The 22,775-nt window shown below is 55.2% G+C and overlaps 2 protein-coding genes across 2 annotated transcripts; one reads left to right on the top strand and one right to left on the bottom strand.

Annotated features, from left to right (window-relative positions):
* Window positions 1-1,950: 1,950 nt before the first annotated feature.
* On the top strand, window positions 1,951-4,886 carry NCLIV_046630 (putative zinc finger (CCCH type) protein; the record flags this gene model as incomplete). Its single annotated transcript, XM_003884213.1, has 2 exons — window positions 1,951-2,062; window positions 2,617-4,886. 2 exons carry the CDS (start codon window positions 1,951-1,953, stop codon window positions 4,884-4,886), a joined length of 2,382 nt encoding a protein of 793 aa, XP_003884262.1.
* A 3,786-nt stretch (window positions 4,887-8,672) lies between these two features.
* Window positions 8,673-12,539, bottom strand: NCLIV_046620 (Plasmodium vivax PV1H14060_P, related; the record flags this gene model as incomplete). The annotated part of the gene is made up of 5 exons (XM_003884212.1): window positions 8,673-8,832; window positions 9,350-10,323; window positions 10,649-10,728; window positions 10,967-11,441; window positions 11,871-12,539. 5 exons carry the CDS (start codon window positions 12,537-12,539, stop codon window positions 8,673-8,675), a joined length of 2,358 nt encoding a protein of 785 aa, XP_003884261.1.
* Window positions 12,540-22,775: the final 10,236 nt, after the last annotated feature.

Raw genomic sequence — 22,775 nt, 5'->3', positions numbered from 1 at the left:
ATGAAACCGAGATTCCACCAGAATTGCTTCGGCACTATGCACCTTTCTATCTCCGAAACTACGCAGAGATGACTTCTGCAAGAAAAGTTTCGTGCCGAGTCCCGTGTAATGCCGACCGTCCATAATAGTGTAACTTGCGCGCGATCTCCACGGTCTTTCTCATTGAAACATCAACTGGCTAAATTCATCTTTCCATTTCCCTGTTGCTACCCCAGCAATTCGCGCAGGATTTCGTTGGCGCCGCTACTCACTTCCCTTCTGAGGTTCCAGCAAAGAAGTCAAGTGACGGATTGTTTGTTGGCTGATCCGTTGTTGCCGAACCCGTTTAGTGGCAGATAAAATACGTTTCCATGTGGTGCGACACACAGGAGGCAATTCGATCCTGAATGCACCACTGTGTTGGCTTCCATTGCGATAGGCTTCCGAATAGGTTGCCAGATCATCGTGGCACCGAACCTCCAATTTGTTAACATTTTCCAGAGGGGGCATCTATGTGTTCCCCAAATAACCATAAGTCTCGTTTCCAAGAAATACACAGGTTTCTGGCCCGTTATAGGTATTGGAGCTGGCCCGTGTTGGCAGACAGAGCTTTGGAGGGCGTTGTAGGGCCAAACGCTATCCTCAAGATAGACTCATTCGACTGGGCGTGCATGTTTCCTACTTATTAGTAGCGACTGCCCTCTTCGTGTAGGCATCGATGAGAATTGACAGTAATGGTGTCTTCTCTTTCACCTTGTTTTTAGTGAGAACGGGTCCGTAGCTTCGTAAAGGGTTTTTATCCCTTCGGCGGGCACGACTTCAATACTGTCTCCCCTTTGCATCAACTGAGTGTAACTGAAACTGTCTTGTCCTCAGTGCCTCAAAATCGGTTCGCTTCAGATGTTGCCACGTGGACATCCAGTCTCCGTCGCTCTCCTCGTTTATCTTGCTTTCCGTCTAGGACCTTGATGCTGCTAGAGTTACCGTGCGCTATTGACGGTCCTTTCTGCATCAGTACAGTTGGTTGTGGGACTGACTTGCCAGTTACTGGATAGGTGTTTGAGTTGCCGGGCGGTGCTGCCTTTCATGATGCCGGAAGCACCGTCTACAGTACACCCATCTTCATCGGAGAATTCCCGCCGAGCGTCGCCAGGCGACATCGAAGGCCGCTTCGCCGTCAGTAACGAAATTATGAGCAGTCGCGCTCATGGGGATACCGGACAAGTAAAAAGCTCGGCGTCGAGCCCTCTACGTCTAAAGGCTCACAAAAAGCTGGGAAATCTGACCTCTCAGAACGGGTCACTCAGGTCAGATGCACCCTTCGGGACCTCTTCTAGGATTGTATTGAGCACTACAAGAAGACAACGGAAAGGTATTTCTTTTCGATCATCCAGCAGAAATTGTTCGGGGAACAGGGTGGTCTCGACCCCTCGCCGAGGATCCGACGACGCAGATTCATTTTCGTTCTCGCCACCAGCATTCCCGCTACTGGGCTGGGCTGCCCCCGTGCAAATGAACTCGACTAGTGCCTCTCACGTATGCAATGCTCCTGGTAACCCAGGAACACAGGGCAACATCGACGTTCAACAGCCGCCATCTTCTTTGTCAGCCTGGTGGCCTGCACCTCACCCGGGTGTTCTGGGGCTAGCCCCCGAGGCACCACAAGATGGCAAGCGTAAATCTGGTGGCACTGTCGTGGAAGAATCCGTGTGTGGAAGTGATGCGCTCTTCTTTGCACCTGCCCACACTTTCAACGAGTGGAGCAGCGGTTGTTCATCAGCGCAGACTTCACCAGTTTCCTGTGGTCGAATACCTTGGGTTCCGAATCACGCCAACATCTCTATAAGGATCGTTAATGACGTATGTAAGGCTAATGGATCAGGGACATTGCAGCCGACAATTCTTGCAGATCGCAGGACCGCCTTCATCAAAACACAGATGTGCCAACATGTGACCGCTGGCAAGTGCAGAATGGGGGAACAGTGTCGGTATGCTCATTCGGCGACAGAGTTACGACCCCCTCCGCAGTTGGACAAGACGATGATCTGCGCAAGTGTTAAAGCCGGAAAAGTGTGCTCGAGAGGTATGACCCTTGAGGCACGGAAGACCTCCTCTCGCTGTTTAATAGTGGTGCGGCACAGTGTCCGATGCCCCCTTCCTGTAGGGAATTAAAATGTCAATATAAACAACGGACATCCACCAGTCGATGTTCCGTTCTGATGGGTAGAGACAGAGAGTTTTTGTTTGTAATTGGTAAAAAGACAAACTCCAACGTAGTTGCAGGCTTGGAACAGCAGCAGGATGCTGCTCACAGAAGATCCAGGGCATTGTGTTTTCCGCATGCCAACATGTGGCAACAAGTTGCATGGCGAGCAGCTCGAGGAATGTTGGGGACTTGGGGCGGGCATCAGGCCAAACAGTTCACGAATCAGCTGGCAGCGTAAATGCTTGCATTTTCAAACTGGATGCATCCTATGCTATTTTACACTGACCCTTCTTCGGCACTCTAAACCGTATTGTATATATCGATGGCTGCGTCCTTGCTCAAGGGTTGTCCCCGTATTTCGATATTCGAGGAGTGGTGTAACTTCACAGGGCAACAGCGGCCCCCAGATGCCTTGTGCTTACTTTTTGCAGGAGCTGCGTGTACCTTTGCTCATTGGCGGGGAGAGCTGCGACAGACGATCAACCATTACAAGACTAACATGTGCCGAAACTGGCAATTGGGCCGTTGCTCCAAGCCAAATACGTGTAACCACGCACATGGTGAAGAGGAGCTTTCTTTCTATCGCCGTCTCGCTGCAACCAGGGGCTGCCGGAACTTCACCAAAGAGCAGCATTACATGCGTTTTGATCCATTTGGCTTCACACCTTGCGGTAGGGTCGCTTCTGCCGGAACTGATACAACCTTTGAGGCTAGGACTTCCCTCCAGGGGGAACGAGCATTTGACTGCAGTACAGATACAAAACCGTTACCTGGTCACCACAGCAGCCTGTCGTTTCCCGACACGCCTGACTCGCGATTCTATTCAGGCACAAGTGAACACAACGGGCTGCAGAGGCAGTTGAAGTCGAACGAGGCGTCTGCTTCGGATTGGATTACTTCTTCTTTGGACTACATTCACAACACGGAAGCTAATGTAACAGGATCGACACGAGGTTGTCTTGCCGCTCTACGCGGACGCGGCGGCAGTGTGAACGCGCGAATGCAGGCGAAAGTCATCAACCCGCACACGTGCACGCAGGGACAAAAGGAGGCACAGTCTTCATGGCCGCCTCACGCATGGCTCCGCCAGGAGGCCACGGACATGATCGCAAAGCACACGGATGAGACCATCATTGACCGACGTCTCCTGGAAAATTGGCCGTTTGAAGGGAAGCGAGACGGCTGCGCACAGCACCAGGAACACCGTGGACTCATCGATGCCTTCGAAGTGGGAGACTCAGCGGAACAACTTGATCATCAAAGAAAGCTGGGTACTAAGTTTCAGGACTCAGGGCGGAATATACCACGCCTGCACGGCTTGATGTTTGATAGCGGGGAGGGACGGCTTGAGGCGCAGAGAGTGAGCGGTATCCTTCCCTCTCAGCATCAGGTGAAAGAGCGGGTTGCCGCTGTGCCGCATCGACAAGGTCGCGGCACCGTCGCAACACAAGCATGTCACAATGAATTCTTTCTCTCGAGTGTTGCTGTGCTGCTTGGGTCCTCGCCGCTGTCGCCGGCCTCTCCGTCTGGGCCAGCAGAATCGTCGACGGCCCGGGGAAGTGTCGGCTCTCGGTCTTTCGGAAGTCCCTCAACTCTGACCATAGCACCTGCCTCTGCACTGGCATGTCCTCAACAATTTGAGTCCTCGGAAACAACATGTTCGCCGTGGAAACAAACCTTGATCCAAAATGCGGATCCTGCGATCAAAACGAAGTTCTCTCATGGGGAAACCATCGTCGTGCGGAGTCACGGCTGGCGCACGCCCCGTGGGTTTTTGATAGAGAGACCAGAAAAGGATAGTTGTGCACACAGTTGGAATTCAACGACTCTACCTCGGGTTCGTGGCCTGCGCAGTCGAGACACACCGCCAAACTTGTCTCTCTCTGATCAGCACCCCAGTAACCGGTGCAAAAATCATAGCTTCTGTCATACCTTCGGTGCATCTGTTTGGAAGCGCAACCCCAGGCTTCGCGGAGAGGAGCTCCCTGGTACCTCCCGAACTGTCGGCAGGAGTGAGCGGTTTTGCGTGTCGGTTTCGACAAAAGTGGACGACTCTGGGAATGCTTCGGCAAATGCCACCTCCACTGGACTTTTGGACGATCATCAACAGGCCAAACTGCGGAAACATGTTGAGCGCGTCCGCCGGCTGCAGCAGCTAAACAATCGATCTGGGAAAATTGTTTTTTGGGGGACAGAAAACATATGGGGCTATTCAACTGCAGGAAAAGTCTATGAAGGACGCATTGCATCCAACGATTCATACCAGCGCATCTTCAAGGTGGATGTGGCCAATGGCACAGAATTGAGCAGGTGGCGATCTCTAGTGGAGCCCCACGAATCAGGGTGTGGTGAATTACACACTGGTTTTACATGGTTAGGCAGGCAACTAGAGAGAGTTCATGGATTCAGCTCGCTCACAAAGCTGGTTGCATTCCTCCGTCGAGACGGGGTACGCAGCGGTGGCAAAGCAACATCGCTACGCAGCATGCCATCGTTCCTCGGAGTTACTGAGGGGTTCAAACGCCACCAGAGCGGCAGTGGCTGCGGTGGGAACGGTGCATATTGCTGGGAAAGACGGTCCATCCACGAGCAGCTTACACAGGGATATGAAAATGCCATGGCATCTTCATCTCCATGTCAGAGAGAGCAACAAGGGGACAAGAAGACAGATAAAAAGACAATGAATGGGACGACCACATGAAGCGTTTGCCTTTGGATGCCACCATCCCAGAAGACATCATGCTGGATCCGCACAGAAAATTTCAGGGTGAGAAGGAGCAGACTAATGAGAACAAGAAAGATGGAAGAGCTAGCGACGAGGAGGTCGAGGTGCAAGAGGCCGGTTCGGCTGTAAGTTGGAGCAACCTCGCCTGCAAGTACGCGTAGTGTATGGTCGGCAAGTTTCGCGTTCTTGCGCCGTCTCTTCTTCTCACTGGCATACGGGACGTAGCTGTTATCGAACCGAGCGCCTGAAGGAGCAAACACGGCTTGAGCTGTACTCAATTGCTGTAGTTCGGCGAGCGCTGGACCATCGGACCATCAACGACCAACGATGTGTCTCTCACGTATGGTAGACACATACAATGGGACAAACGGGTGATCCGAGGACGGTGAGCACTTGCATGTTTTATGACATTTCGTCGCTATTTTTTCGCTGTCACGCTTCTTTCAGGATGACAGGCGACCCTTCGTTGGAAAAGCCGACCGGCTCCGTTCCTGTAGCAGGCGAGGAAGCCTGACTCTGTCAACGAGCGTCTTCGCTTTTTTATTTGGAGTGGCAGGTAGAAGGGTAATAAAGGAAGACTATTCGGGTCGTGCCTTAAGTTGGCGGATACGGGAGAAGCTAGTGTTCCTTACTTGCGTTGTGATATGAGAATTATCTGTTTTTTGTTAGATCAGAGCAGAATCTTTTCATCTGGCTTTTGGGGGATGGATGCCATTTCCACAACCAGGGTGGTCATTCAGTGAAGCCGCATGGCGCTTGGATTGTGTGAGAGTGCTTCGATGCTCTGTGACGATGTCATTTAACACTCCTGAACCCAGAAATCCAAACACCGGAGCAAACATACGATAAAGGTACTGGCTGTTCACTCGTGGCAGGCCACTGGCCACTGACTTGCGGGAACATTTGACCGACCAGCGGCGCTTCTTTCTCAGCGAGGCGTCTCTGAGGGCAGCGTTATAACCTCCCTGTTCTGTTTGACGGGCACATCTGAGTTGCTGTACGGCGAGAAATTTTTGTCGTCGGAGCTTCCGATCAGCGTGGAGACTGGGACAAAACTGGTCAATTTTTTCTCCACCGGTAGTGTAGCTGCATGTCAAGCTGTGGCGGACTGTCGTCGAGAGACTCTCACGTTCCAACCAACCAGGTGCGTAAGCGCGACCTTGCTCGTGGGACGTGGTGTTGTTAGTTAGCCGGGGAAAGGGGGGACGTGGGGGCGGATACTTTTGAGGTTGACATAGTCCAGTCGAATTCACTGGTTCCATGTAACTTATGAACAACGAATTTGGCAACGGCACACAAAGGGCTTCTGAAAGGTGCCCAATTCTAAGGCGCCGGCGCTGGAGGAAGATGTGCTGGTTTGTTAGGGTTCTAGCTTGTAATGAGCGGTCAATCAACCAACATCCATGTCACCGAAGTATCACCGTCAACCGCGACTGCAGGGCATCTCACGTCGCAGTGGATGAGAAATGCTGCAGAGATTCAAGCAAGGGATGCCCTCAGTGGCGAGCACAAGTTACAGAAACAGCAGGGCCGTCAGAGCGTACCCGTTGTCGTAGAGGCATCCGTCACGAGAATGCATCTGCCAATACCCGAAATAGGACGTCGGTGTGCTGTAGGAGTAATACAGAAGCACAAACACTTTGCCACTCTGTGTGCGTTTACGTACCGAAACACAAAAGTATACAGGGCGTGCGCAATCAGAGAATTCAGAGTTGTATAGCTTGGGAAGGAAATGCATGTAACGCTACAACGCGAGGCGATTCTGCACAGTGAGCCATGAAACATCTCGAAGAACTGTGCAACTGGTTTACGTGGAGCTAATTCGCCCGAACCATCAACACTGAACCTCTTGTAGATCGTGGTTCCCTCCATGTTGAGCAATTCCGTAGATACGGAGGAAGTGGTTGCCAGCCTGCAACAAATGTAGCAGTCTGCAGGGGTCAAGGCACACTCTGGCGGTTCGAGGAGCCCCCCTTTCGTATCGTGGGACGGCTTAGTCCGCAAAAGTATAGCAAGAGTTCTTCCTTTGGTCTCTTACAAAACCCGTGATCGTCTGAAATAATTGAGTCGGACGTGTGGCCTTTTCCATTTGGAGAAGAGTCAAACTAATCCTACAGATGACGCCATTTTTCGAGCATCCGATCCAGACACAGCAGATACTAATTTTGGGGAAGAACTGCCTTCTGCACCTGTAGTAGAAACCGCCGGTGGTGGATAAACGAAAAACAAGGGAAAAAAGACATAGCTGCGTCCACGACACAGAAGTAAAAGGTCCGAATTCTCTACAGCAAAGATAAGAGCAGATGGACCAGATGGACTACGATTTACCCTTGCGCCGCAGCGGAACTCGTGACGCTCCATGCGTATCCTACTGCACTGAAGCGAAAAAAAAAGCTGATTTTTCTTCCTCTTGGAGACAGGACACAGCCATTCTGATATCTAACCATCTATACTATAAGCGCATGACGGATTTCCTTTTTATGGCGAATCATCGCGCAGAATTCTCCCCCCTATAGGGTCCAAGCCGCCTTCGAGCATCGAAGCTGCACCGTGAGTTCACGTTTAGAGCAGGCCAGCAAAAACGGCAAGCCGTGCTTTCCAAGTCTAACAGCACGAAAAGCTTGGGGTGCCTTAGGAATACTGCGGAGGGAGAGCAGACAGAGCTTGCTGAGCGTCTACTAAAAAACCTTTGTTGGAGAGCCTTTCCAAAGTCTACAAGAAGCAGAAGTTGGCTGCCGAACATCTCGCTTCCGATGAGAAGAAGTGTGCGTTTTCAGACGAGCCCTGTCACCTGCAGCGACAAGAGCTCTATCCATATATACACATAAACATATATATACATGGAAATACCCGGGATGGTACAGAAACATGTGCGTCTTCAGACTAGTCGAACTAGGTCGTCCTACGGCAACTTGCTTTATGGAAAGTGTGGCGTTGTCGCGTTTCGGCGATCCCTGGACGCTTCGCTCCAACAGCCTGCATCTCCCTCCACAGAGCGACTTTTGTGAGGTTCTTAACCGAGAAAAAAAGCGTGGACTGATGGACCAATCAGTCAAGGTACAGATAGAAGAGTTTTTGAAACAACGCTTCCAGGCTTTCTAGTTCCCTCAAACAGATCCAGGTACCTCCCTATCCCTCGCGCTCCCGTTACACACGTTCACACTTCTTTGTCCATGACGCAAGAATCTACCTGTCCCTCCTCCTCATTTTGCGTCGCCTCTTCACTCTTCTCCGTCTCTGCTCATCACCTCTCTCCAGAAACGCGCCCCTGGCCTCGTCTGTCCCTCTTCGTTCTGTCTTTCTGTCTTCAGTTCTTCTTGGCTTCTCGCTAGACACCTCGCGTTTCGTGGCGCCCACCGGCTTCGATCGCCTGATTGGGACCTTTTCTCTTCGTCTGTTCTTCATTACGACCACTCCTCTACCATCCATTCTTGTCGCTGCCTGCATCAGGGCCCGCGACGTCTCGCGCGACGGTCTTTCCTTTTTCTGTAGGGTGCCTGAGCCGTTCTCAATCTCCGCACGACGCCGCCTCGATTCGTGCTATCCCTGGACCGAGTCACCCTGCGTTACTCCGCCATGACTTCGGCCGGCTACATGACTGTACGCGAGCGGAGGAGGTCCGACGTGCCTGTTCATGTACCGGGTTCTCTTTGAATCCATTCGCGACGCGCGAGAGCTTGACACAATCTGTGACCTGTTCTCGCAGGAAGCTGGCCTGTGGACTTGCCTGCAGAGCCGCAGAGACCTTCCCCCTTTCTCCTCTCAACGGCCCTCCCCTCGCCCGACGCTGCCTCTCCCTCTTGCACTGTCACCTCTCCCAGCGCTCCCGCCTCGCCCTCCGCGGCCGCTGCTGGGGCCTCGTCCACTTGCGCCTCGACCTCTCCTCGACGCAGCAGGCGAGCCGCCACGATATTGACCATCTCTGTGAAGAACAGCCACACGAAGCGAGAAAGGCCCTATGAAAGAGAAACTGTCCACGTAGTGAACACGAGGGTCAGCCTTGAACGGGTACGCTTCCACCGTGCTCAGACAGCCAAGTTCAGCGACCCCGTGATCTGCTTTGTTCTCTTCGCGGCCGTGTTCTCCCCCTCTTTCCAAGGCGTTTTCTTCGCTCCGCTCGCTCCTTCCTCTCAGCCTCGTCTTGCCTACCACTCTCCTCTCGAGTTCCGCGCCTGGTGCTCGTTCCTCCACGCTCCTTCCTGTTCGCTGACTCATCCCTCTTCTCCGGCCCCATCGCCCTCCCCTTCTCGCGCTTCCCTCTGCCTTTTGCTTTCCTCAAGTCTTCGTTTTCTCTGTCGCCTTCTCCCTCCCGCCTCCCCCAGTGCAACCCCGCAGCATGCACTGGCTTCTGTGCTCTGCCTCCCTCTTTTTCTCCGTCTCTCTCCAGTTGTGTCTGCTTTCGCGCCTCGACGGGCACCGCGCCCCACGCCGTATCTCACCTCTTGTCTCGCTCTCTCCCGCCCCGCTCGCGACTGCCTCGCTCTCGGCTCCTGCTGCGGCGCCCTTCGCGCCGGTTGCCCGGCGCCCTGCCACCAGCCCCAGAGGCCGCGAGAGCGGCCTCCATGGCAGCGGCGAAGTCCCCGAGACCAGGCGGGACGAGCACACCGCCGGGTGCGGGATGGGGCCCGACACCGAACGGATGCGGTGCCAGGGCCCCCGGCGGCAGGAAGGAGCCGGGAGGCGGGGCCAAGTGCGAGACGCCGTGTGGATGCGGAAGCCCCAGCGGGTGCGGGCCCGCGAGGGGATCCAGGTGGGGCGGTCGCGAGACGTGCGCAGGGTGCGCCAGCAAGGCCCCCGGCGCCCCAGGCGTCGCCCCCGGATGCGGCAAGTGACCGAGCGCCCCGTGGGGCGCGGGGCCCGCGCCGCTCGGCGAGGAGAGAGCAGGCAAACCCACGGGGTGCGGGTGGCCGAGGGGGCCTGGCAGCGGCAAGCCGCCAGGGTGGGGCAGCGGATGGGGCATGGGAGCGAGGTGCGGAGCGGCAAGGAGAGACGCCGCAGGGAGCCCCGCTGAGGCCCCGTTGCTCGGGCTTCCGGGCCCAGGGAGACCCGCGACCGGGGCCGAAGAAGACATCTGGGCGCCTGCCCCGCCCGGGAGAAGAGCTGAGGCGGCGGGCGGGCCCGAGAGCCCTGCAGGCGCCATGGAGGCAGGCGGGGCCATTGAGGAAGTCGGCGACGAGGCCAGCGGCGGGGGCGAAGACCCGCCGCGATTCGAGGAACTGTGGGAAGGCGAAGACCCGAGCCACACAGGCGCCCGCTCCGTGACCCCCAAGTAGGTCAGAGATCCATCGGGCTGCTGCTCGTACTGGTGGCGCCGGAACGTCGCGGTAACTGGCGGCGGCAGGTGCTTCGACCGACAGAACGCAACAAACTGCTCACAGACGGACTGGAGAAGGTCTTCGGCCATGTTCAGTGCCTGCACGAGAGAACAGAGCGCAGAAGCCGAAAAAACAGGGTGCAGAGAGAGAGAGAGCGCGGGAAAGCAAACAGACAGAGCCCTACTGGGGGGGGGGGGGGGGGGAAGAACGCCAGCGGCGATAAAACCGGAGACACAAACAAGAGCAAACACGCACACGGAAACACATACAACGCGGAAACGGCAAGAACGTGCCAGAGCAGAAAGGGGCAGACGCCCTCCGCCTCAAGAGCATTCCGTCTTCAGGAGACAATGAGGCGAGGGACCGCCAAAGCGAACAGCAGGCCGGCAAGAGCTGGCCTACGTCGCCGCATGAGCGATGTACCTTCTCGTACGCTTCTGCGTCGTCGGACGAGAGAGACAGGTGGAGACGCTCTGCGACGGGAGCTTCGTTCACAGCCTTGCCTGAAAAGAGTCAGCCCAATTGACACAGCGCCGCGTTTCCAAAGCGAATTTGAACGCACCGCGGGCGACTTGTTTCTGCGCCGCTGAGCGAAACAGCGAAGACGTGTCTCCTTGGGGTTTGAAGGCGTTCTGGTAGAGACGGCACCGCAACGGGACGAAAGCAAACTCCCCCGGATCGCGGCCGCGCAAAACGCTTTTTCTCTCTCCCGCCGTTTCTCCCCCGCATTCAACTGCTCACCTTTGATTGACAAGTCAACTTTGTGTTGCGTCTGGTCCATGATGTAGCTGATGTTGCCGTTGTGTTCACCGAGGAGCGCGCGGGTGACGTCGAATTCCGGCTCGTAGGTGAAGAGGCCGACGAGCTCAAGCCTGCAGACTTGCTTTCTGCCCTCCCTTCTCCGGTCCTCGTCGCCCTTGCGGCTGTCTCCCTTCGCCTTCGCCTCTCGCCGGTCGAACCGCGCCTCGTCGGGCTCTCTCCGCCCCGGAGGCGCTTCGGCAGGCGCAGCCTTCCCGACTCCAGGCGGGGCCAGCGGATCCGCAGTCGACGCCGGCAGCAGCTCCTCAATCGGCGGACCGCGGGCCGCCAAGGGCGAGACGCGGAGGACCCCGAACCCCGGGAGGAACGTCTCGTTTAGTTCCTTCACACAAGCGTCCACCGCCGCTGCGGGGCTGATCAGAACGTCTGCAGCGGCGCGCCTCCGCGAGAGAGACACCTGGCAGAGAGAGAACAGGACAAGCCGTGAACGGCACATGTCCGGGAAAGGGAAACGCCGAGTGTGGGGAAAACAGGAAGGCAAGTCTCGACTGGAAACGAAGATAAAGCGCACGGAAGCGACGGGGGCGAAGGCACGGACGGGACAAGTAGAGAGATGCCAAAATCGAGGACAGAGACAACAAATGCGGCCAGATTAAAGCCCCGTCTCCCCAAGTTTCCCGCGATTCAACACAACAAAGCCCCTCGTGCGGCAATGGAGAGAGCGCGAGAATGCAAAAAGGCGCCACCCTTGTCCCTTTTCGTTTCTCTCCCGTTATCACTTCTTTTGTTATCCTACCTTTTCGTTCCTCTCTCTCTCCCGCTTCCCGTGTTTTCCGTGTGACTTTCTGGATCTTTCGTCCCTGCTTCCCTCCACCGCGGTTCTCACCTGCTTCACCGTCCCAAAGACCGAGAGAAAGTTGCGAACGTCTTCGGGCACGAGGCTAAAGGCGGCTGCAGGGTAGTCGATGAAGACGGCCATTCTTCCAGTCGTCCCGTCCTCGCCTTGGCCTCGGCCAGCTCCGTCGGCGCTGCCGGCGACGCCGACTGCGTCACCTCGGGCTCTCGCGCCCCGCTCGTCCTCGCGGAACCGCGAAGTGCCGTTCTGCCCCGCAACGCCCTGGCCCGCCGCAAACAAATGCTGGAGTTTGGAGAGTTGCTCCTGTGCGGCGCGAACGGCTTCTTCTCCCGAGCCGCCTCTCTCGCCCTGCGTCTTGACGCCTGCTCCGGGGTCCCGCCCGGCCTGCTCAGCCCCGAAAGGCATATGCGGGTAAACTGCATGCGCCGGCTCGCCGCTCGGCGGCTGGGCCACGCCGGCCGTGGGGAAGAAGCTGCTCTGGGCCGGCGGGGAGAGGGACAGGCCAGGGGCGGGCGTCGCGGAGGCTGCGGCTCCTGGGACAGAAGGGAAAAAGGAGGGGAAGTTGGCAGGTTGCTGAGAAGAAAACAACTGCTGGAGCTGCTGGAGCTGCTGAGAGGGCCCCAGAAGTCCCGAGGAGACAGGCGCCGACGGCGCCCTCCCCTCAGCAGCGCCTGGCGCTAGACCCGAGGGGGCGTACATGGGAGCCTAGCGAAGAAGGTCACAACTCCGCAGAGAAGAAATAGAGGAAAGGAGTCCGCAGACAGGCAGGTACACCGCGGGAAGATAAAAGGGGGCACGGAGAAGAAGAAAGAGACCCCGTAGAAGAAGAGGACCGGGGGGACTGGACTGAGGGTCGAGGAGTCGCCACGACGGCGATCGAGAAAGCTCCAGGCGAAGAAGAGCGCGAGTTCCAGAGACGAGACAGGACAGAAATAGAGAAAGAAAAACGACGAACGAGGTTTGGAAAGAGAGACAAAAGAACCAAACTTCGATGGCGACAATCGACGCATGCATTGGGTTTTACGTCGCGAAACAAGCAACGTAGATATTGCCACCGAGAGACAGTGAAACCAGCTACTAGCTCTCCCCGCGGATGAACGGAAACATATGCAAACACATAGAAAGAGATTCGGGAAAATGTATATATATTATATAGATATGGATGCTCATACATAGATATCACAACACGCAGAGGTAAAGGAGACGGTGGAGCTGTGTCAGGCGTGTATGACGAACTGAGCTTTTCTGATGGCAGAGAGGCCGGGAGAAATAGAGGATGGCGAAGGGAGACCGAGGTGGACGGGACAGGGACGGAAGGAAAGCTACGGGCGATCTGGTCTGGACAAAGTTAAGAACGGTCGGTGCGTCAGAGGTCGCTTAGGTTTACAGACACAAACGAGAGGGAGAGAAGACAGAGAAAAGATGAACCGGCAAAAGAGTCGAGGCACTCCTTCAGGTTTGTTTGAGTCGGAGATGGGAATCGGAGCGGTGAATGGAGCGTGAGCATCCAGTCGGTGAGCGACAGTCGGGCACCTTGCACAGAAGAGACGGCGGCGGAGTTTCCAGGTGCTTCTTGAGCGAAGAAAAGAAGGATGAGCAGTGAAGAAGAGGGAAGAAAGGGAACGCCTACGCCATGGAGGAAGACGGAAAGACAACGGAGCCTGCACAGCAGTGCAGGCGAGCGGCCGGCGAAGGGACGCGAAGAGGGGGAGAAAAGGTGAGTTGGCGTTAGGAGAGACTCCCCAGGGAAGGGGGACCCAGGAAAGGCGAGAGGCGAAAGAAGGAAGATAAAAGAGAGGAGAGGGAAGGGAATCCAACACGAACGAAGACTATAGAGGGCTCGAAAAGCGAAACACAGATCGACCCCCCCGGGCGCCACACACTTCGCTTCAGATTTTCCTTGCCACAGCGAGCGACAGTTGTTAGCACTAACTCTCAGCGGTTCGCGTGTATAAGCCGAATCGACTGGACGGTTGTCTCGACTCGGATGTCGCACTGTTAGTCCCGTTGATTTTTCTTTCTCTTCTTTTCTCCCTCGCATGAGGACTTTGTTCTTCCTCGTTGCAAAAAAGCGCTTTGCCGGTACCAAACACTTTTTCGTCCATCGATATAGTCGAGTGCAGCGGTGACCGAGGGAATCTGATGACGCCGAGGGTGGAGTCTTCCACGTGTATAGGGTAACGAACGTGGTAAATCCAGATCGTTTTAGAGACGACATAAGCAAAAACAAGAGACTGGAAAAGAACGGGTAACGCACTTGCGAAATCAGACACCGTGTGCTGACGTCGCCCGTTTCGCTGGCAGCACGTGACTCGCCCCACTGAATTTGTCACAAAATTGAAACGGTGGATAAACTCCGAGAAAATTCTTCGATTCTGTCGCATTCGAGAGTGGACTGGGAATGCGCTAATAAACAGGGGAAAGACTGCTCCGGGAAGTGTCGTCCTGCCCGGAGGGACTAGTCTACGGCCGCTATTGAACAGAGGAATGAAGTGAAAGAACACCGGGGCACTGGAGGTTTGAACTCAGCTGGATGTACACGGCAGGCCTTCAGGTACGCAGACATGATAAAGATGCTATATTTGCTTTTTGTCTCTGCCTCCTTTGTATTCGCGGTGTGTGCTTAGGAGTGGAGTCACGGCTCCTTCGCCAACACGAGGGAGAACGGAAGAGTTAGCAAAGTACAATGCAATATAAAAGAGTAGTGGTGATCGTCGGACCCTATTGAGAAATCTGAAGAAAGAGGGCCCATGTTGTGGGTTTCCGTGACTTGGGCATCGAAGGATCGCTTCCCAAGGAGTGTACGGCATTCCTGTGAAAAGCTGTTGGCTGTGGTGGGTTGGCGTCTTCTCCGAAGTCCCACAACTTAGAGGTGGCTGTAGGCGAAGAGATGGCCTTTTGTCTCAGTTTCAACTCTAAAACATTGTCACGTTTCAGTTTAGGGGAATTCTTGTCGTTCTCTGGACGCTTCACCTCTTCGTTGGGCTTCCTGGGAACACGTCTTGTTAGCACTTGATGCGGGGTGATCGTGTGCTTCAGTAAGAATGTCGAAATCGAGGTGCATCCACAGTATCGCACATATCTCTACAAGTCAAGCGTTATAAGCAGAAGAGACCTTGCTTCATCGCTGAGCGTCAAGTCCGTCCACCACGACAGGCAACTTCGAAGTGAAACCCCTTTTCACGGAGCACCATGTGTCAACGACCCGTTTCTGTCAAGTCCAGCGATCGTCGATCTGCGTCATTCTTGATCAACGGTGCAGGCGCTCTCTTGTTCGAGTAGGGTGCTGCCCTTCGGCATTTCGAACAAACAGCCGTGCGAGAAAGCCTGAGACAGCGAAGATCTTGGTCTTTGCAGAACTGGTGCGTGCCAGGCCGGCTTCAAAGAGATGCCGAAGTGGCCACTATCGCTCACGTACTTACCTTACTAGAAGATTTTTCGCGTAGACGTTCGCGGCGTGTAACATGGTCAAGGGGAACTGTGTGCCTGGATCGATCGATCGATGCTGACTTCATCTCTGGAACTTCGCATGACAGCTGTAAGGATCCGCCATCCAGAACTGTATACCTCAAATCGAATAAACTAAGCCATTCTAGTACATAGTGTTGCGGAGGTATCGTATTGCTTCCTCCGCCTGCATGCTGTCTAGGTGGAGCTGACGTCCTGCAGAATCCTTTCTCTCCGTCTTGCCACTCGAGTTGACTCGGACGCCCTGGTTCCCGTCCGCGACACCAGAATATGGGCTCAGAACGTCTTCACTGTGCGAGTTCGCAACTCTGAGGAGCCAGCGACTCTGTATCGCGGCGTTTCTCGAAAAGCTGTACACAAAGGAGTGATTAGTCTACCATCCGGAATTCCCCAAACACCGACATGCTTCTGAGACCACGTATCTGTCCAGTACGAATGATGGGTGTACACAACCTACGTCACGCCGCATCCTTCGTCGCGAAGAGGTCCCCAGCTCCTTAACTTTTACCAACCGCACCTGTGGGTGTTTCCGCGGAAAAAGAACTGCTGCATTTTTCCCGTCCCAGGAGGAACGCCAAATCTATCTGCCTGGCAGGGCTGAGACAAGTTCTATTGCCGGAAGACGGCTCTCAGGGAAGCAACCACAAGATCTGCCCGTCGCGCTTTCCCGGCCGTACACCTCACTAGCCAAGACACGTCATTCAGACAGCAGGACGCATGGGAGGAGAGAAGTTCTTTTCGTTTCAGCCACCGTTTGTGATAAACCGGTTTAGCTGGCCAAGCGGCCTACCGCCGCGCCCCCGGATGGGACTGTATCAAGGCGAAAACTCGCGCCCGGTGTAGCGGCCAAAAGTGAGAAGACATCAGACACAAGGAAACGCGCGCGCCTGCAGCGCGCGAGACACCACGGGAAAATCCACTTCGCTAAAGTTTTCCTTTCACCTTCGTTTCATGTGTAGATTTCCATGCGCAGTCGAAACACGGGGAGACGAGACACCCTAGAGAGACCGCCAAGTCAAGCATCAGGCGGCTCGTTCCTCTATTTCTGACGGAAAATCGAGGGAAATTGCCTCATTTTTGAGTGTCGTGGTACGAATATTGTTTGTCGCCCTTTCACTATTTCTTACGCTTCACCTCCGGTCCTTTCACCCCACAACAACGGCCGTCGGCCCCCTTTTTCAGCGGTGTACACACACTGTCACTTGCAAACGTGCAAACGACGCAGGGGGAGTCCTGTTGCATCGAATATCTACTCGCAACGATACCGGATAAATTTCTCTTTAGGGCCTTTCGGGCCCACGGAGGGGCGAAAAAAGGAAAACACCGCTGGTCTCCCGTACCGCTCTCGAGTGTTTTCTTGCCCCGGGGGCAACTGCAAAAAACCCAGGGCGGCCGCACGCAAAAACAAGTCGCCACTCGTCTTCTCCCGGCTGAAAAAACTTTCGAAAACAACAGGAGCTGAAACACCGCGAAGACCTCCACAGCAATAACGCCTCCTTCACCCGATCGTCGCCGTGTTTGTTCGTCTCCGTCTTTTTCTGTGAAGGGAAACAGGGAAACCACGGGTGACTCCACAGATACGGACGGCACTCGCCTAGTTGTATCTCTTCGGAGGAGGGGTTCACAGACACACACATGGTGATTTATACGCGAAGATGCGCAGTGTACATATATGTATATATGTGTTTATACAAATATATATATATATATACATATATATATGCCTGTGTATGTAATAGTGCGTGTGAAGCCGACGAACCCGATGGCAACACATCCATGAGAAGAAGAGGCAGTAAACATAGCACAGAATGCAACAGCAAAACCGGAGGACGAGAAGAGAGACGGGAAGCCGAGAGGAGAGGTGAGAGAGAGGCGACCAGCAGCGGATTGAGGGGACGAGAAGACGAGGGTGGGCAGAGAGGGAAGAAAGTTTAAACGCCCAAGGAATCGAGGACACAGAGCCGAGAAAAGGGAAAAACAGGAATGAGGAGAGGGGAGAAAACAGACAATGCACCGGAGAAGAAGAAGACACCGCGCTGGGGAAGAAGACGACCCCAAAGAAGGACTGAGAGGACGAGAGGAGAAGGTCGGCGGAGAAGCCGAGACGATCCGGGACAAGACATATTACAGCCAGTCTCTCGGGGAGTGGGGAAAGAAGCCGTTGTTCCTGTTGGCTGTCGGTGGCCTCCATCATTGTCTTAAATGTCTGTTTTTCTTCTTCTGTTCGCGTCAAACATCCAAGCGTCTCCGGCGCCTCCCTCTTGCGTCTGTAGCACCACGCACTCCGTGCGCCGCATCGCCTGTTCTCTCCTTCCTCTCTGTCCATCTCCTTCGGTCTTCTCCGGGGTGCAAAAGTCCCTGTCGCCGCCTCCTGTCTCTGTCTGTCTTGGCGGTTTCGGCCTTGCTCCTCTTTTCCTCAGGCTCCCTCTCCGCTTCGTTTCCCCTCTGCTCCTCACCCCCCCGTTGTCTGTCTTTTCTGCCTCCCAGGGCCGCGCCTCTGCACACTTCGGCCTTCGCTGATTCTTCTCCCTTCTCTCTTCCTGTTCGCGCTTCACCTTCTCCTTCCTCGTCCGGTCCATCTTTTGATGCCTCTGCCTGTTCGGCTTCTTCGACGCGTGCCGCCAGTGTCAAGCAAAACTGCGCTCAGAGTCGTCTTGCTGCATTCGCGAATCGTCATTTTCCCCAGGCAGACTGGACTGCGTCCTCCCTTGTGGGTTCGAGGGTCACTTTTGTCGCTTGGAGAAGTCTAAAGCGGGAGGCGTCGATTGACGCTTCTGCGCCTTCCTCCCGCGTGCCGTCCTCTCACTTTGACGCGCGACTGTCTTCCCTGTCTCAGTATCCGTCTTCCACTCTTCCCAACTCAGGCGCCTCTCACCGAGCCGCCTTTGCTTGCGCTTCGTGCGGATGTGTTACCTCTCGTTGCCATTCGTTACCCTTTCCTTGTCGGTCTTTACTGCTTTCGTCGCTCCCTTCCCTGTCTTGTGCGTTTTCTTCTCTCTCGGGGGCACCTGGAGAGGCAGTCTCGGCACTGCAGACGGAGGAGCCGTCCCCTTTGTTGTCTTCTCTTTCGCGAGCTCTCAAGTTTTTCAATGCAAGGACGCTCACGTCCTCTCCTTCCCCTTCTTCTTCACCTTCGTCTCCTCCCTCGTCTTCTCTTCCGCGCGTTGGTTTTCCCTCTGCCTCGTCTCCCTTCGTTTCATCTTCTGATCCTGCGTTTGCAGAGGTGGCTAGAGAGCCCTATTCCGAGGAAAGGCAGCCATGCTCAGAGGAGATCGCAGCTGCGTATTTCTCGCCGCCGTCTTCTCATTCGTCCGCCGGTCTTCCGTCGCGTCTCTCGACGTTTTATTCGTCCCTGCCTTCTTGGCGGTCAGCCCCGTCTCGCGCGGCCGCAAAGCATTCGAGTTCGGCAAAGAAAGACCCTGTCTGTGTGCCCTACCGCGCCGTGGATCTCATTGCGCTCTTTGGCCGCCTCCTCTTCCTTGCACTCCTTCCGCTCTACGCTCAGCTGTACGTACAGTGCAACGAAGGACAGCAGAACCCGAAACCTCCCGACTTTCCGCCGGCTATCGTACCCCTCGAGCCTCGCGCAACCTGTGAAACCTCACCAAAGCCGTCTTCTCCTTCCTTCCTTTCCCCTTACTTCTCTTCTTTTTCGCTCTCTGCTTCCGCTTCGGGTCCTCGGTCTTGGCTTTTTCCTTGGTTTTGGAAATCGAGGGGACAGGTGTTTCGGTGCCTCGCCGCGATCTTCTCGTCGCTCTCCGCTGTCTTCACCGCGACAGTCTCTTCCACACCTTCGTCTGCTTCGCGAGCTGCCGCAGACAGGCGTTCGGAGGCAGGCAGCCAGTTTCGATTTGCAGGCTCAACGGCTTCGCACTTCCGTTTCCCGCCCGCGACTCTTCTCTCTTCCTCCCGATTCCCTTCGCCTCTCTCAGCTGTCTCGCTCTCTGAGCTCGCAGAGACGAGGACGCACGCGTGGAGCACCTTCTCGCGTTCTCTCTTCTCCCGTCCGGATGTCCAACGCCTTGACTTCCGTACCTTCGCGCGCCGTCTCCTGCGTCTGCCTTTCCAGTGGCCGCCATTCGCATTCTTTCTACCCTGCGCGAACGTTTACTGCTATCAGCGGGGGGTGTACAGACACCTCGACGCGATTCCCAGCGTCCTGGACTCTCTCTCTGCGGAAGTCGAGGCGGAGCAGCCACATCCAGCCGCCTTGTTTTCGCTCTTCCACGTCCTTGGACCGCGAGGTAAGCGCGGTGGCTCAGTCTCCGAGTCTGTTAGGCTGCCATGGATTTCAAAATGGCGCGTTTGCCCTCTTCGCGCCAGCGACCGGCCCAGAAGAGAAGCGGCAGGAAGAAACAAAACAGAGCAAGATACACACTTCTGGGAAGGCTGCGGCGTTGTCTGCGAGCGGCAAACCCCAGTTTCAGGTTGCCCCGATTGGGAAGGGGAAAACAGCAAGCAGCGAGTGCAACTCAAATCCGCACCCTTTCGAGAGACATCTACGAAATCGACGAAAGTGCCTCTTCCCGGAACACTGGCGGGCGCGGGAGACCTCACAGCAAAACGCAGGCTGTGAAAGGCGCGGGTCTTGTTTGCTGTCTCCCACATCACTGCGGCCGTTGCTTGCTCTTGGAATCTACCTCTCTCTCTTCGCGTCTCGCCAGCCAGCATGCCTGTGTGTTTCTTGTCCGACGACTTGGCGACTCACGGGGCGCTTCTGGGCGGTCTGTGGCGCAGAGCTTTTGCTTCCCTGTCTTCGCGAAGCATGCACCGCTCGGCTTTTCCGACGTTTTTTCTCCTCAGACATCCCCCCGCCGCCTTTCGTGTTGCCTCACCGAAACGCGAAGGAAGCCGATCCTCGAACACCCGCGCTCGACGCCGAAGCCGTGAGACGCAGCCTGCTCAGGCTGTGCCGCGAGGCAGTGTCCCACGATCGCAAAGAGGAGGAAATGCGCTTCAGGAGACCACAGGAGAGCGGCGTCGAGCAAGCTGCACTGACGCTGTGGCGGATGTTTGAGAGGAAGGTAGGTGGCGATGACGTGACAGAACCTTGCTTGCCTATCCGCAGTTACACGCGCTCGCTGCCTTGGGAGGAGACAGCTCGTGGCCGCCTGATAAAAGTTTTCCTTGCTGGCGTGGAGGGGCCTTGTTAGCGTCTAAAATATATAACCGAGTATCAACTTAGATGCACAGATGGCCATAATCCTTTTTTGCGGCTTGGGCTCAGCTCCAGAGTTGCGCGACAGTTCCTAGTAGAAAGGGGCTAAAACAATGACGCTGCAATTCCGAGACGTCACCATCGGCCTGGCTCCACAGACGTATTCTTTTGTGTCTCTCTGCTTCAACATGTGCCTTCTTCTCCGCGCATCTACATATCTCGATGCTTCTATACAGTATCTACATTGCATCTTAAGGTCTCCTGCCGCACAAGCCCTCTCCACATAAATATGCATATATAAATATATATATATATATATATATATATATATGTATCTGCATATGTATGTATATCTGTATATGTATGTCTATCTGTATATCTATGTATATCTGTATATGTATGCATCTGCATGTATCTGTGTGTCGGCTTGTTGCGGACGCTGCCGTTGGCCGTCCAACTGTCAGACTGGGGAGGCGTCCGTTCCTGACGCGTGCGTTTTTCAGGTCGACGCCGTGACGCTTCGGCTGGCGGAGGGAGATTGGGATGTGCCGGCGACGTAAGTGCTGGCTTTTTGTCTGCGTTCGGCGAAGCAAAGAGGCAGGAAGATCGAAATTTGCGTTTTTCGCGTCAGCGGAGACCCTTTCCGCGATGTACGTAGACGCGTCACGTACGCAGATGACGTCGTGCTGTGTTTTGAAGGCGCTCAAAGACTGAAAAACCGCTTTTTTCGGAGGTCTCGCTCCTATGTTATATAGGTTTTCTCATGTGTTTAAAACAAACGATTCGGTTTTTACAACGCTCCAGCGCCCGATTCCACATGCAGGCGTTCATTCCTGCGCAGTCGTCAGACTTCCACAGGTGTCGAAACCGACGCTTTCGAAGCGCCGTCGACACCACATCCCGTTGCCCTCGACGCAGAACGGCTGGTGCCCCTAACTTGCTGTCCACCTTTTCCACTAGAGAGACACGAAAACACCTCGTACAGACACCCCAGCAGAAGTCAGGAATCACCCAGCCTGTCGCCAGAGAGATCGTGCTTTGCCGCCTTTGTGAATCCTCGTCTCAGAGCGTCTGGGGTCACCGCCAGGGTGATTCGGCACGTTCCGCCCAACAATCTCTTGTACGCAGCTGGCGATTCTTCGTTTTCTCTCTTCCCCGTCCTGATCTAAACACCGCGCATGCATCCTGCGCGAGCCCTTTGGGTTAGGTCTTTAGCAGCTAATACAGGCTCTTCTCTGATTCGCTGGGTCACACTTTCGATGGAGGCTCAGAGGCAGGCTGCGACACCAGGCCTGTGCTGGCCGCATGCAGCCTGGAGCCGAGACGTGCTTTTGAGTGCAGTGACTAGTGATCTTTGATTGGAGCAGAGTTCCCCCAGGGTGTTTTCAATCCAGGAGTCTACCTTGGTTCGCAGCCGGGAGGTTTCACCTCGACATGGCCTGGAAAAAGGGCAAGAAGTACCACCATTCGTTTCCTAGCTTCGCGAGCTTACTCTCACCTCTGGGGGCGAGAGGGCCTCTCTACTCTCTAGCTGTCTCTCTGTGAACTTTATGTTTTCAAGAGCGAAGATGTGCGTGCGAAAAAAACCGGAAAACTCAAAACGCATCAGGAAAATGTGGAGCTGCCAAGAGTCGAGGTCTGTTTCTCTCCGAGGAAACCGAGAACCGTTCACGCAAAACAGCGTCGACGTAGATAAATTACGGTGGAGAAAGGAGAGACAAACGCGGAAGACTGGCCTTTGGTATTCTTGCCATAAGAATGCCACATGCCTGTTTATAATCGTCCGAGAGGCGCGTTGTCCTCAGGCAGCACGTGGGACCGAAGGCACAGACGGAAACAAAACGAGCGCAACCAGAAGCCGTGCTGGGGCCCCTCTGGAATTCGCCCAGCTGTACGTACACTCCACACACCTGCCCTCACAGACCACGGAAATCCGTCAAGCCCCCCGAGGGCGCCTTCGTTTGAGCTGTGCGACAACGAACAACCCGAAACAGGTAATGGGCGCTCTCGCGCGCAGCTCGTATGAGACGAAAGAAAAAAGTGTGTCTTCTGGAAACACGAAACAAGAAAAGGCGCAGTCTCGCTCAGGTGTCTGTACACCTCAAACCTGAGGGTCCAGAACCTGCGTGCGCAATGCAAATTAAAAAAAAAACCCGTGAGGCGGTTCCGAGAAGGCTCGCTTTTCGCCATTCTCCACAAATGATCCGACGAGATACAAAAGCCTCGGTCTCCCCGTCTGCGTTTCGGGTCTGTTTCCCTCGTTTCTTCCCTCTTGCGCACCGCCATTCGCTCTTCCCCGCCTTGTGCCC

This window comes from Neospora caninum, chromosome X, assembly GCF_000208865.1.
Source record: "Neospora caninum Liverpool complete genome, chromosome X".
NCBI classification, from domain to species: domain Eukaryota; phylum Apicomplexa; class Conoidasida; order Eucoccidiorida; family Sarcocystidae; genus Neospora; species Neospora caninum.
The sequence above is the reverse complement of the archived record's forward strand: the minus strand, read 5'-3'. Positions and strand labels throughout refer to the sequence as shown.